Source organism: Phaseolus vulgaris, chromosome 3 (genome assembly GCF_000499845.2).
Source record: "Phaseolus vulgaris cultivar G19833 chromosome 3, P. vulgaris v2.0, whole genome shotgun sequence".
NCBI lineage: Eukaryota > Viridiplantae > Streptophyta > Magnoliopsida > Fabales > Fabaceae > Phaseolus > Phaseolus vulgaris.
The window spans coordinates 11,554,444-11,569,710 of NC_023757.2; the positions used below are offsets into that span (position 1 = coordinate 11,554,444).

Below are 15,267 nucleotides of genomic sequence, written 5' to 3' on the forward strand. Positions count from 1 at the left end.
CGTACCTTACTAGGTTTGTTATTTCCCTTTATATAGTCCAGGGTTTCCACTGTTTCCACTACCCAAAATAGGCTTTCTGAGGGTGGGCCCCAGCGCCGTTATTACCCACTCTTAAGGCAACCTAGCGCGTAGGGCTCCCTAACTGGAGTGCAACCTCTGACGAGATGACCACCTGGATGCCACCTCGTGCACCTGATCTCTAGGGTCACCCGTCGTGGGAGCGCCCTAGCTGTTCACGCGCCATGCCTGCAACTCACCCCTGGAACGTGACCTTCTCAGGTCATATCTTTTCCAGCGGCTCTTTACTTGTGTTACGCCTGAACGCGTCATCCACGCCACACACATGGACTCTCATGACCTAGGCTTCTCCCTAACTGATAACTGGTATGTGGTATGGGATCCACCTCTCGTGGCCCAGCTCTGCTGTTCGAGTCACCGATGTCCGACCTCTCTACTGACACATCGGCACATCCTGGTGATCGATGTGTGACCACACTTCGGTACCTTAGCGCACGTGCCTCGCGAGACACTAACCCATGCTGCTCGAGGGACCCACCTTACACGGCTCCATCATCACTAGTGGTCAAACAATGGTCGAGGACTAGTCGGTACAATTAATGTGTCATAAATACATTATATTAGTTTTTTATGTAGTTTTTTAAAACTCAAAAAGTTATGGATGACGTGTTCTATACAGAATTAGGAATGATCTTCAAAGGTAAATTATGTTTTTTACTTATATAATATAAATTTACCCAATTGTTTTTATAATTTAATAAATATATTGATTAACAAAAAACATTACTTCTTATAAATGGTGGAGAAGCTGAAGGTTTTCTTCCAATATTAGTGTAATTTTAATCCCAATTTCTGCAAATAGGTAGATTTTTTTTAATTACGGAATTGGGTAAATCGTACACATGGAATTCACTCCATAAGATGATCTAAGTTCATTTGAATCTTTAACCTTTTAAAAAGATGGGTTTTATAAAAAACTGTTGAAATTTCAACAGGTTGAAATTTTGAAACAATAGGTTGTTTTACCTTAGTAGTTTTTGAAAAGATTTTGAAAAGTTTGACTTTGCTGTCAAGTCAATTCAATCGATTGTTTCGACAAAACAACCAATTGTTTTTTTGAAAACCTTAACAGAATTTTGTTAAGTGATTTTAATATGTATTAAATGATCCTAACTACCTTGTCTCCTTTATTAAATGTTTTTTACCACTCGGTTGGTCTATATAAAGGTGGTTTTACACTCTTAATCTTGGAGTAAGAAAAATAGTTTATCAAAACAGTTCTTCCAAAATTTGGAAGAGCTTTGGATCATTCTTAAGTGTGTGGAATAGGATTGGGTTGTAATTCTGAACCTTAAGCTTTGTAATACCTAGGTGTATTCTATTTCATTCTTCGTTGATTACTGTATTTATGTAGTTGTATTGCCAAGGAGTGTTGTGTGTTTTTAAGGTGTTTAAGATCAATACTCTTGGTGTGGTTTGACAAAGGTAGTGTGTTTCTTGAGGGGTTCAAGGTCACTACTTTGGTGTGTGGTGTTTGTAATCTGGTTTTGATTGCATAGTGGATTACCCAATGGTTTCTGGGGACTGGATGTAGCTCTTGGTGTAAGAGTGAACTAGTATAAATCTGTTTGTGTGACTCTCTCTTTCCCTAATCTCACATATATCTGTGTTAAGTTGTTTTTATTAACTGTTGATAAAAATAACCGATTGAATCGCAAAAACAACCGATTGATTTTCTAGAAATCAACTAAAACAACTTTGTGCATTGCTTTCCTTTCGTTGTGATTCTTCATTGGCTTTCATTATACCTTCAAAGTTTTCGAAAATCTTTCATAAACAATTCACCCCCCTCTTCTTTAAGGTCATATTCTAACAAAAAAACCTTCGTTGTTTTGCCGAGATTTTAAAATAAATCTTTAGAATTTAACAAAGGTTAAAAAAACCTTCGTTATTTTGATGAGGTTTAAAAATAAACCCTTAAAAATTAACTAAGGATAAAAAAAACTTCCATTATTTTACTAAGATTTTAGAATAACCTTTTGAACTTAATCAAAGTTAAAAAAAACATTTATTATTAATTACATTAATTACTATGTTATATTAACAAAGTTATTTAACTTTGGTTAAAATCATTTTCTCTTGAATTAGATTATCAAGCTTTAAATTAATGTTTTCATTTTTAATATGTAATTTATTGTTACAAGATTATAAGATTATCATATTTTAAATTAGTATTTTCATTTTTAATGTGTGAATAGAAATATAGAATAAAATTCATAATGACATTTGTAAATTTACATTATATTAATTTAATAAAATTACATTGTTATAAATTTAAAATATAATATCAAAGAGAATATAACAACCTTTTAAAAATATTGAAAAAAATACACCGACTCAACACGTTTCAACTAGTAATAATAATAATAATAATAAATTAATAAAAGAGATTCTTCTCTGGTATACATAAATTTTTTAAAACTAAAACAACTACCAATATAAAAAAGATTTACAAAACGGGAAAAATTTATCTAATAAATTTGTTTATAATTTTTTAATATTATTTTGATAAAATTAAATATATTAAATTATATTAATTTTTTAATTAACTATTTATGAAAATAATAGAACTATAAAAGTTATAAAATTATATATATTTTAATCTAATAAAAATATGAATACCCCGCTGTGTTTTCACTAGTAAAAATATAATATTTTTACTATTTCCTTTTATTAACACATCTTTTTAGTAGTTTTAAAGCAAAATTTAAGAATATTACTTTATTTAAATAATTATAATAATGGAAATTTTTAATTATTTTTATTTTTTATCATTAATAATGTGTTTTCCACTTTTACATATAAAGAGTAAGTCACCGCTCAAAATCTATGCCAAACTTCCAGTATTCTGTTTCTAACTCTTTCATATAATCTGTCCTCCTGCATAAAACCCCATCTTTTTCTCTCTCTCTCTCTCTTCTTCTTCTCTTCAGCGTTTTCAAAATCCTCATTCTTTCTCTCACTTTCTTCACCGCATACTTGCTGTTCATACTCGGTTCGGCATTAGGAATATTCGGTTAGGCCTTTTCACTTTCCATCTCTGCATGCAATTGCATATCTTCTTTCATTTACCCTCTATTTGGATTTTTTAGGGTTTCTTTTTATTTGTTTCCATTCTCCTTTTTCTTTTCGAGAATCGGGCAAAAATGCGGTAACAATGCACATATCTGTTTTATGTTTTTCATTCAATTTTGTTAACTGTTCATCTTTAATGTTGCCCGCATAAAGTTAAGAGCTTTTCGTATTTTCTCTTGTCGATGCAGTTAATCTTTCCCTCTGCATGACTGGATTCCGCGTGTGTATTTTGAATTGATGTTATCTGGAAACAGATTTTCTTGTTAGATAATTGTGAAACAACAATTAAAGAGATTTTGGTTTCAACTTTTATCGTATTTTTACTATTTTCAAGATAATGCATCTATTGTTGTTCACAGTCTATGCAATGTTATTTAAATTTAGTGTTTTTCCCTTTACTCTTGTAGCATTCATTTTCATATAAGTAGGCTGGCATATTGATTCTCGTGGCAATTAGAATGTTTAGCGTAGGAAATTGAGAAATTGTTTACATGCTTCAATATTACTGATGCAGGGATTTAACTGGCATGCTGCTTAGGAGTTTTGTTTTTACCCTTTTCACTAATTTTTTTTATTTTTTGGAATATCTGAAAATCAGAATTTGAGTAATGGGCAAGAGAAAATCAGCGGCTAAGGCCCCTCCAAAGAAACGAATGGATAAACTTGACACTGTCTTTAGCTGTCCTTTCTGCAATCATGGGACCAGTGTTGAATGCAGCATGTAAGCATTTCTTTAATATGTAGCCATTTCGTTTCCTTCGCATTTGCATTCAGAGACATTTAGGCCTGTTTTCTCTAAAACCACAAAGTAACATGACACTACCATTTTATTTAAAGTTAGAGATGAATACTATTCATATTGATGCTCATTTTGGGAGGTCTTTTGACAGTGATATGAAGAACATGATAGGGGAAGCTTCATGCAATATATGTCAAGAGAGCTTTAGCACCACCATCACAGGTTTGTTTTCATGGGCTGTAGTTATTTTATTTTACTCTTGAAAAAACACTTTATTCCACGGGTAAGATATGCTGTTATTTTACAGACTAGGTGCAGAAACGGGAAATTACTAAGATGGTGTATAAAAAAATTTGATGACCCCTTATACTTGTCTATAATGATATTTTTTATTTTTTAATGTGTATTTTCCTGTTTGCCATTTTGAAAACAGGAAAAAAAATAAACAACTGATTTATTATTAAGATAGGCTAATATAGCATTGTAGGGAATGTTTGGTTCCAAGTCTGGAACCATGGAAGGTGGATTATGGATCTCAACCCAATTGTTAGTTTAAAGACGTTTATTGTATATATATGGGCTGAGTGCATATACACTGTAGATTTAGCTAATTATGTTTTTTGTGTGTCATTTCAGCTTTATCTGAGCCAATAGACATGTAAGTGCAATCACTATGTTGAAAACCTCCTCCTTCACCTCTTTCTTTCTCACTTACGTAAAACCGTGTGACTCAAGTAGCTTAATTGCAATGATGTAGATACACTGAATGGATTGATGAATGTGAGCTGGCGAACAACCAAGAAGATGATGGCGCTGAGTGATTGTGAGAATCCACTTCTAATAGTTGCTAAAGGAATAACTGTCCATCAAGCTTTATATAAGATCGTGCGACCTCAAGCTTAATTCCCATATACACTCTTTCGGAAGATTGTAATGCGGATGTACTCAATAACATGGGAATAATAGTTACTTTGATAGGAAGGATTTGATCAAATACATCTTGCTTGAAATTAATAAGATAAAACAATAATTTGAACCGTGAAATACACTATTTACATTAATTTTCTTATTAGAAAACATGGTAGTATTTTTCTAAATAATTGAAAGGGATTAATATGGTGAATAAAGAATATAGATGTAATGTATTTCAAATAATTGAGTGTATTAGGTCTTACGAATGTTGAGATTTGAGAGCATGTAAATGCCATTGTTCAGCCGTCTATGTTGTCAGCAAACCGTTAATTTAGTTTAAGAGATTATATGAAAAATACCATAGCACGATATCATCATTTAGGTGATAGTTTCACTATAGATGATTAGTTAAAAAGTTCTTCTCTAAGATATTGCATCTCATGGAGAATGTTAAACACAACTAAGTTTTATCGATGAAATGTTTAGAAAGACTTTTCGAAATGTAATTTCGCAAATATCTTCTGATATTAGTTGCAGTTAACTAACATGTAATGTAAAGAATATAAGGGATAAGAAAGAATTATATTGTATTTTTATATTACTTCATAGTTTGAAATTCAAATTCACTTGAATGTCTTTTTAACTGTTAAGCAGCTTGGACGTAGAAGATGAATTAAATGTTTTTATCTACTTTAAGCAACATTTTAATAGTTTATTAGTTGGACTTATCATGTCTTAATGAGTACTTTTACTTGAAATTATGTAAATCTAAGGCTTTCATTGCGTGAGTTCCTAAAGGAGTTGGCAGAGGTTCGGAGTCTAAGGGTTGAGCTAATTATTCCGAGGTGATGGAATTTGAATGTTGCAAGGTGGATTCAAGTTGGGTAGACGATTCATTTTAGTTCATTTGGTTAAGTGTTTGAGAGTTAGCTTGGGTTGGTTCAGCTGTAGAAGGTGGTTGGGATATCGTAGAAGATTTGGTTTGTGTTTGGTTAGATGGTGCAGGTACAACTGTGTTTAGACGAGGTCATGGTGGTTTTAAGTAAAACAAAATCTAAAAGTTTTACCTCAAGGGAGACTACTCTTTAGTTGGCTTTTGTTGTTGAACTCTTCTTCTTTGCTTTCTAAGAGATGCAAAGACCATATGATTTGATTTTTTACTGATATCATCATGAATGGAAATAATGAGTGGCTTAGCAGACGGTATTGCAGATTTATTAGGTTTTGTTGTAACAGCTTTCTTCATATAAACATATATGGAGACCCTCTGTCTCTTCCGAACATCTCTTAGAGGATTGGTCCTCCTCTTCTTAATGGATTGGGGAACTTCAACAACTGTAGGAACAGTAAGAACAAATTTGGCAGTTCTTCCTCTAGTGTTGTAGTAGACTCCCCAACATTCTTTGAATCGTTTGAAGACTCTAAATGTAAAGAAGATACAAAAGCAGGAGTTGCTATAACTGAAGTTCCTGCTCTCGTCTTCCTCTTCAAAGACATCTTGTTGACCTCTGATATAAACTTTTAAATCTTCTCTTCTACTAAAGTCAGACTCTCAAAAGGTAAAGGTGTGGACACTCAAGGTTTTCTAGACGATGTGCTAGCAAAACTTCTACGTTCAGGGGCGGAACTTCAACTTTCTCCAAAGGCCGACTCATCTGCATCTGCCTAACGTTCACCACAGAAAACACTGTTGTTTTCACGATGTAACCAACCTTTTTATTAGCTCATATCGTTGGCATTCATTAATCTTATAAAACAACTAGTAGACTCTTTGATGCCCCAACAAACAATTGATCAAAGCTGAATATGGCACATTTACCATGCCTTCTCTAAGAGACTTCACCACTCTCAGAATGTTTAGGAATAGAAGGTGTGAGAAGTTGAATGGTATACCTGCTATGAGTTGATAGATAACATACTTTCCAAACTCAGTAACATGGTCTTCGGAGCCATGTTTTGGAAACAAAGACTTGTTACAGAGTTGCTGTCATATCTTTGCATAGCTTGTCAGACGATTGTAGTCAATCTTTGACCTACCAGTACTTCAGAAAACTTGTCTCCATACAAAGCCTTCTCTACAGTACCAGTTCCACTATAGATATCTTCCCATTATGAATAGTAGCAGTTGGTTACCCTCTCACAATTGATGGCTTCTGCTATAGCTACTTGGTTCAACACAACCTCTCTTTCCATAACCACAAATTGTATCATGTTCCTCTTGATGAGCTTAGCATTGCTCCAAAAGCTTCTGATTAACTTAGAATAGAGGGTTGTAATAGACATAGGACAGAGAGTCAGATACAGAAATATAGAATGGGACTCAATTATATTATTAAAGATGTAGGGTCTCCTTTATATACAAAAGTTAGAGAGAGGATATAACCCTCTGGTTAACACCCCCCGTTAAACTTATGGTTGGATTAGGAAGCACCATGAGTTTATCCCTGACATTAAGAAACAAATTTCCAGATACATGTTTGGTGAGAGGGTTCGCGACTTGGAAGCGTGCAGGAAGATGAAGAAGAGTAATGGTGCCCTTGCATATATGATCACGAACAAAATGTAGGTCCAACTCAAAATGTTTTGTCTTTGAATGCATGACAGGATTGGCACTGAGAAGGACAACACCAAGATTATCATAGTACAACTTTGGTGTGAGAAAGGGAATACGTAATTCTGATAAAAGAGACTGAGTCCATATAACTTCAGTAGAAGAGCTGCTATAACACGGTATTCAGCTTTTGTTGAGCTTCTGGAAACAGATTTTTGTTTGTGAGTAGACCATGATACGAGATTTGAGCCAATATAGATGCAGTAGGCAGTTGTTGATTTCCTGTCATCAACATCAGCTCCCCAATCTGCATCCGAGAAACCAATGATGGAGGATGAAGACTGACGATTCAATAAAAGACCATAATTGGTGGTTCCAGCTAGATAGTGTAAGATACGTTTCACAGCTTGCCAGTGGTGTAGTTTAGGATCATGCATAAAGTGACAAACACAGTTAACTGAATAAGATAACTCAGGTCGCGTTATAAGAATATATTGCAAAGCACCAACGACTGACCTGTACATAGATGGATCTTCAAAAGGTTCAGAGGAGTCTTGTTGTAGACGAGTTGATGAAGTCATAGGGGTAGGTTGGGACTTTGCATGAAGCATATTCATTCAACGAAGTAAGTCTTTTATATATTGATCCTGAGATAAATGCATATTACTAAGTTGTGTAGTTGATACTTGAATCCCAAGAAAATGATGGAGAGGACCTAAATTTTTGAGAGCAAAGAAAGAGTTAAGAGTTGAAATAAGATCAGTGACAACAGTAGATGAAGAACCAGTGATAATGATATCATCAACATAAACAAGCACAAACAAAGTGTTGGTGAAAATAGAGGAATCACTGACAGTAGATTGAAAACCAAGATGAATCAAAGTTTGACTAAGTTTAGAAAACCAGGACCTGAGAGCTTGTTTGAGACCATAAATGGCCTTATGTAATCTGCATACAAGAGTTGAATCACGAGATGCAAACCCAGGAGGTTGTTGCATGTAAACATGCTCAATCAGATCACCATGAAGGAAGGCGTTATTAATATCAATCTGACGCATAGGCCATTGTTGAGTAACAACATGAGAGAGCACAATGCGGATGGTATTATGTTTCACCACTAGGCTAAAAGTCTCTGTGTAGTCAACACCTTCAGTTTGATTGAATCCCTTTGCAACCAGTCGGGCCTTACACCGTTGAAAGGTACCATATGCATGAAGCTTTGTTTTGAATATCCACTTGCAGCCAACAAGAGAGGCTCCCGGTGGAAGTGTGGTAAGAGTCCAAGTTTTGTTGGAGAGGAGAACGTGATATTCGCCATTCATTGCTTGAAACCACATAGGTGATGTAATGGTTTCCTTGACAGACGTAGAAGCAGTAGGTATAGAAACAATGGTAGTATATGTCTTAGGTTTGAAAGTACCTACCTTGGCACGAGTGACCATGGGATGGGAATTGACAGGTTGAATCTTATAGCCAATAGAGCCAGTATTGTTAGGCATATCAGTGTTGTTATCTATAGGGAGAATAGCAGAAGAACTATAAATAGGCATAGTAGTATTAGTATTAGAATGAATAACAGTAAGAGTAGGGGGTGTAGTCAAAGGTGAAGACATTGAAACAGATGAAATAGGAAAAGAATTTAATTGTTCATGATATGGAAACTCAGTTTCAACAATTGTTTTACCAGAAGGAGTTAGACATATATAACCTTTGTTGTTGACACTATACCCAAGAAACAAGCACTATTGTGAACGAAAATCAAATTTATTTATGTTATAAGGTCGTAATAAAGGAAAACAAGCACATCAAAAAACTTTGAAAATAGCGTAATTAGGATTTTTGTTAAACAACATAGTATAAGGATTAGAATTATGCAAAACAGGAGAGGGAAGCACATTGATAATATGAGTTGAGGTACGAAAAGCTCAGCCCAAAAACGCCTAGGCAATGAAGCAGTGGCTAAGAGAGTTAATCCCATGTCAACTATGTACCTATGCTTACGCTCAACAGCACCACTTTGCTCATGAGTGTGAGGACAAATAAGCCTGTGTTGTATACCATGTTGATCAAGAACCTGTTTAAGACAAAGAAATTCACGGGCATTGTTGGTTTGTAAAGAACGCAATTTAGAACACATTTGATTTTCAGCAAAAGATTTAAATTTTTGAAAAGCAGCAGGAACCTGTGACTTAGCATGAAGAAAATATAACCATGTATACTTACTAAAAGTATCAACAAAAGAAATGTAATAACGTGCACCATTGGAAGCTGGTATAGGAGATGGTCCCCGGGTTAGAATGTTTTGCTTTAAACTAGATGGGGGGTGAATGGTTTAAAGGGGGTTTTCGCAAAAATTTTAAGATAGAATGAAATTCTTTGCAAGAAACCAGATTTAGGAATTCAGTTTGCCAAGAACAAAGCTCAAAACAGAAAAGTAACAGAAAAACAATCGGTTGTTTCGCAGAAAAACAATCGGTTGTTTCGCAGAAAAACAATCGGTTGTTTCGCAGAAAAACAATCGGTTGTTTCGCAGAAACAATCGGTTGTTTATACCAATAAAAATAACAACAACTGAAATTAAAGAGTCTAAGGAAGAAAGAAATGTACAAACAGTTTATACTGGTTCACTCTTAATCCAAAAGCTACATCCAGTTTCCCATAAACCACTCGGGAATTCACTAGGTAATCAAATCCAGATTACATACACACACCACCAAAGAAGTGACCTTGATCCCTTCAAGACACACACTTCCTTTGGCTCACTCACCAAGAATGTTGATCTTGACAACCTCAAGAGCACACAACCCTTCTTGGCTATACAACACCAGAATGTACACAAATCTTTAGAACGAATTACATTGTTACAGAATCAACTGAAATCAATACAGAGTAATCCTATTCCACTTCTCTCTTGAATAACCAAAGCTCAAAGTTAAAACTCAAATGCTTGAAAACTCTTTGAAAAACTCAAATCTGTTTTTCTTTCTTGTTGTTTGTTATAAAACATTAACAAACTATTTATAGTATTCAAATCTTGGTCAAAGCATGTAAAGTAGGAGCGTATTCGGTTATGAAATCAATTAAAGCTCATTTAACTAACAAAATTGTTTCTGTTAGGATTTCAAACAAACAATCGGTTGAAATAGCGAATCAATCAATTGTTTTTGTTTGACAACAAGTCAACCATCCAAAACAGTTTTCAAACTTTTTCAAAAACACCTAAGTATAAAACAATCGGTTGTTTCGACAAAACAACAGGTTGTTTTTCACTTAGTTTGAAAAACACTTTAAACTTAAAAGATTTAAAAACACTTAAGCTTTAGATTCAACAAAGAGTGGATTACAAATATAATCTACCCCAAATCCTATTCTAAAGCACTTCAGCAACATCAAGCACCTCCAGCTTTCCATCAAACGCTTAGGATTTGGAATCTTCAAAGCTTGAACACACTTGATTCAATACCCCACACATCAGCAAACACAAGTTCTAAAGGTTTTGTGTAAACAATAGCAGAAGAATGAAAAGGCAATTGCATATGTTTACCAAGAAGACAGCTAGAACAAAAACTAATATTATTGGAACATCGGATATCATTATTGTGAAAAATATTTTTGAGAGTATCCATATTACAATGACCCATTCTTTGATGCCAAACATTAGCAGTCAGTGTATTACAAGTAAAAGAAATATGGTGAACTGAAGATGAAGGAAGATGATTATGAAGCATTGGGAAACTATATAAACCATCTTTAAGGGTGCTTTGAAGAAGAATCTTTTTCGTAGCCTGATCGACAACATAGCAATGGTTAGCGGTGAAAGTAAACAGAACATTGTTATCACGAGCAAAAGAAGACACACTAAGGAGATTTTTTGTAATTAAAGGAACATGTAAAAAAAAATTTAAAACTAAACTTTTATGAGTAGAAGAAGAAGAAAAATATGTGGAACCAATATTGGCAATAGACAAACTTGATCCATTGCTCATTTTGACAGTTTTAGTGCCATGATAAGGCTGTTTTGAAGAATAGACAGTGGGGTCCTTTGTGATGTGATGAGTGGCACCGCTATCAGGGTACAAAAGAGGATCGTCCATGGTGGATTGAATGTCCAACAAAGATGCCTCCCTCATTCGATGCATGATCAGAATCTGAAAAAATGAGAAACATGGGCATGCGGAGGAGGTTGGGGTTGATAATCATACTAGTGCCAGCAATGAAGAGCAGTGTGATCGGGTTTGCCACACACTTGACAAAATATCTTTGAGTTATTCCAAGCACCACGATTGGAAGAGCGAGCCACACGAGCACCACGACTAAAATTGTTGCTTCTGCCCAAGCCCCGGGTACCACGAGAACTAGAAAATTTGTTCTTATATTTTTCTTGAGAAGGAATTGCAGGATGCCAGGATGTGTATGCAGCAATGGCATGAAGCATTAACGGATCGACTTGATTGTGACGCTAAAGACGCTCTTCTTGAACCAAAAGAAGGGCTTCAATCTAAGCAACAGTATAGGGATCCCGTCGTGACAAAACAGAGGCAACAAATGGGTCATAATCGGACGAAAGACCATCCAAGATGGCTTTGATATGATCTTCTACTGATATGGGTGCACCGACTGACGCAAGAGCATCCACAGTTCTTTTGATGTCGAGAACATATGTTGACACAAATTGATCTTTCTTGAGTTGTTTGAAATTGAGTTTAAGTTTCTTGATCTGAGATCGAGTATGAGACAAGAAATACGTGTGCAGCGTGGTCCAAATTTGGGTAGCAGAATGGAGACCAACCATTTGCGTTACCAATTGTGTTGTCATTGACGCCAAAAGCCAAGCCACCAACAAATTGTCTTGTTGTTTGTAAAGAAGATAAGCAGGAGTTGTCGTGACAGTGCCATTGGCGGAGGTTGAAGGCGATTCAAGGATGCAAGAACCATCAAGGAAATGCAAGAGCATAAGGCCATCAAGTGTGGCCAACACTTGTTGTTTCCATAGAAGAAAATTTTCTTCATCAAGCTTGAGAAGAATCGGTATATGAAAATGGTGTAGAGAAACAGAGGTGGAAGAGGTGGAAAAGATGGAAGAGGTGGAAGAGGTGGAGCCAGGGGCTGCAGAAGTCATGTGTACTCAAAAAAAGAGAAAGGATGTGAAAAAGCTGATAGATCTGGATACCATAATAGACATAGGACAGAGAGCCAGAGAGAGAAATATAGAATGTGACTCAATTATATTATTAAAGGTGTAGGGTCTCCTTTATATACAAAAGTTTGAGAGATGATATAACCCTTTGGTTAACAGGTTGAGGCCCTGTAAAGAGACCTCAAATACCATAGTGTTCCAATGCATAACTTATATCCAGTCCTCACTCATCCAGCTCACTTATAACCACGTGGTGCTCCACCTGAAGGGTTGTTTCGCCAATCCAACACAGTCGCAATTAGATACATTGGAACAACCAATGATAAAAAAAAAGAACTAAAGCTTTTTGTGGGGATTTGAGGGAGGGGGGATGGAGTGGATTAGAGGGTGTAAGTATGTGAGGTTGTTTGGATTGAGAGATGATAGAGTGAATTTGTGAGGATTGTTTATTGAAATTTATGAGTGATGTGATAGTTAAGAGATAATTAAGAAATTTTTTTGAATGTGTAAAATGTAAATTTACAAATTTATCCTTGTCATTAAAAAATATTTTAATAATGAGTATGGTATATTTTTTTGTGTAAATTTGAGTTAATTATTTTTTTCTAATATATAATATTCATAATTACTCTTATTTTGTAATAAAAAATAATTGTGTTAAATTCAAATAAATTTATTAAATATATTAAAAATTTATGAAAATAATATTTATTATTATATACATTTATTATTTTATATAATTATATATCTTTTTTGGTATTATCATATTATTTAATTATTTTTATTATTTATAATTATATGTTTTTATTAATAGTATAATTAAATATATTTAAAATTATTAAATAAATTTATGTAATATTTAAATTTGTATATTGAATGTACATAATTATATTAATAACTATAATAGTAAAAAAAATATTATTAATATTTTGAATAACTATATATTTTAAAAATAATGTACAATTTAAACATAGTAGCACAATAAAATTCACATATTTTCATAAATATTATGAAATATTGACTAACAACATGAAAAAATTATATTTTATTTTTTATCTATAATTTTTTCTTTCAATTTGTATCCAATAAAAGTAAAAAAAAAAAAAAATAACAACTTTCACTTATCATTAATAAACATTAGATGAACATGAAATAGGTGGTGATTACAATAAATAAATGAAGTCATTAAATTAGAGTCCTAAATAATATTGTGTCATGAGAATTTAAAAAAATTACAAACATAATAATATTCAATAACACATTAAATTTAACTGACAATCAAAATAAGTTCAACATAAAAAATAATAATAACACAATAAAAATACAATTAATGATCATCATTGAGTTGAAGTTGGTGAAGTGTATCTTCGATTCGGTCCAAACGTGTGTGGATAGTGTTGATTTTTTCCTGTATATTTTGAATTCTCCCCAAATTTGTGTTAACATCGCCGAATCATGGGGGATTCGGGTTGACGATGACTGCCTGCAACATGTTCTTGAGGCAATGGAATGTCTTTGTGTTCTTGTTCATGTTTGTCGTCGGACCTTCCAAGTTGGCACACACCATTGACCTCAAAGATATTCATTTTCTTCATGGTTTTTTTCCCAAAGAAGTTATTCCACCCTAATGTGATTGATGACTCTCCCATCAAGTTCATGCCATATAGCAACATGAGGTGTGTGATTAAACAGCCATATGGAATAGGCATATCATTGTCACGACATTTTATCATATGTTGCATGATATAATGAAGTCAATTAATTATTATAATACATTTTAGGCACCATAACATTAAAACATCTTCATGAACCAACTGCGAGAAGTTGCTCCCCCGATGACACAACATGTGCACCCACATGTAATGAAGTAGTATGTCATTCATAGTCAAGCTACTTACGTTTCTTATATTTTGACCATGCACCTCTTTTCTTGTCATGATTAATAGGACTTGTTGACGATCAAAATGTATGTCCTCAGGGATGGTACCAGGGTTTAAAAAAATGTAATAATAAAAAATATAAAAACATTAAACACATAATAATATAAAAAATAAAAACATTAAAGTTATAAAATAAAAACTAAACAGTAAAATAATAATAAAAACTGTAAAACCAATAAACACATAATAATTCAAAAAAAAAGTAAATACATTAAAAAAATAAAAAATTGTAAACACAAAAAATAAAAAATTGTAAACACAAAAAATAAACTAAACAATAAACACATATAAAAGAATATAAATACATTTATTAAAAATAAAAACAATAAACATAATAAAAAAAAATAGTGACTACACTTAATAGAAAAAAGCTCTAAATAGAAAATAATATATTAAAAACTTACGTGAAGGGTGAAGGCATTGGAGAAGAAGAAGAAGAAATCGAAGAAAAAAAAATTGTGTGACGAACATAACCAACCAAAGAACCACTACAATCATATCCAAGAAGATGAGCCAATATCAAATCTGAAAAAAAATATATAAGAGAATCAATTCTAACATTTTTCTCATAAGGGAGAATCGATTCTCGTTCTACCTTTAAAAGTCACATAATCGATTCTCGTTCTACCTTTAAAAGTCACAAAATTGATTCTCGTCTGACCTTTAAAAGCCACAAAATCGATTCTCTCCTACCTTTAAAAGCCACATAATCGATTCTCTCAAATCAACCTTCACTGTAAAATCGATTATGCATCGTTTGGAAAAATCGAAAATCGATTTTGCACCATTTACAAAGATACAAAAATTGATTTTGCACTTAAAAATTTCGGAAAAT

The 15,267-nt window shown here is 33.5% G+C and overlaps 1 protein-coding gene across 1 annotated transcript; it reads left to right on the forward strand.

Annotated features, from left to right (window-relative positions):
• Positions 1-2,907: 2,907 nt before the first annotated feature.
• LOC137806652 (transcription elongation factor 1 homolog) lies at positions 2,908-4,936 on the forward strand. Its single transcript, XM_068606867.1, has 5 exons — positions 2,908-3,094; positions 3,752-3,874; positions 4,044-4,114; positions 4,529-4,550; positions 4,650-4,936. Exons 2-5 carry the CDS (start codon positions 3,762-3,764, stop codon positions 4,711-4,713), a joined length of 270 nt encoding a protein of 89 aa, XP_068462968.1. The 5' UTR covers positions 2,908-3,094; positions 3,752-3,761; the 3' UTR covers positions 4,714-4,936.
• Positions 4,937-15,267: the final 10,331 nt, after the last annotated feature.

What these genes read in the sequence shown, in the direction of transcription:
- LOC137806652 (XM_068606867.1), top strand. Translation starts at nt 3,762, where the DNA reads ATGGGCAAGAGAAAATCAGCGGCTAAGGCCCCTCCAAAGAAACGAATG. An exon ending in ACCAGTGTTGAATGCAGCAT is followed by an intron (nt 3,875 to 4,043) that starts GTAAGCATTTCT and finishes GTCTTTTGACAG; the next exon opens with TGATATGAAGAACATGATAG. An exon ending in TTATCTGAGCCAATAGACAT is followed by an intron (nt 4,551 to 4,649) that starts GTAAGTGCAATC and finishes GCAATGATGTAG; the next exon opens with ATACACTGAATGGATTGATG.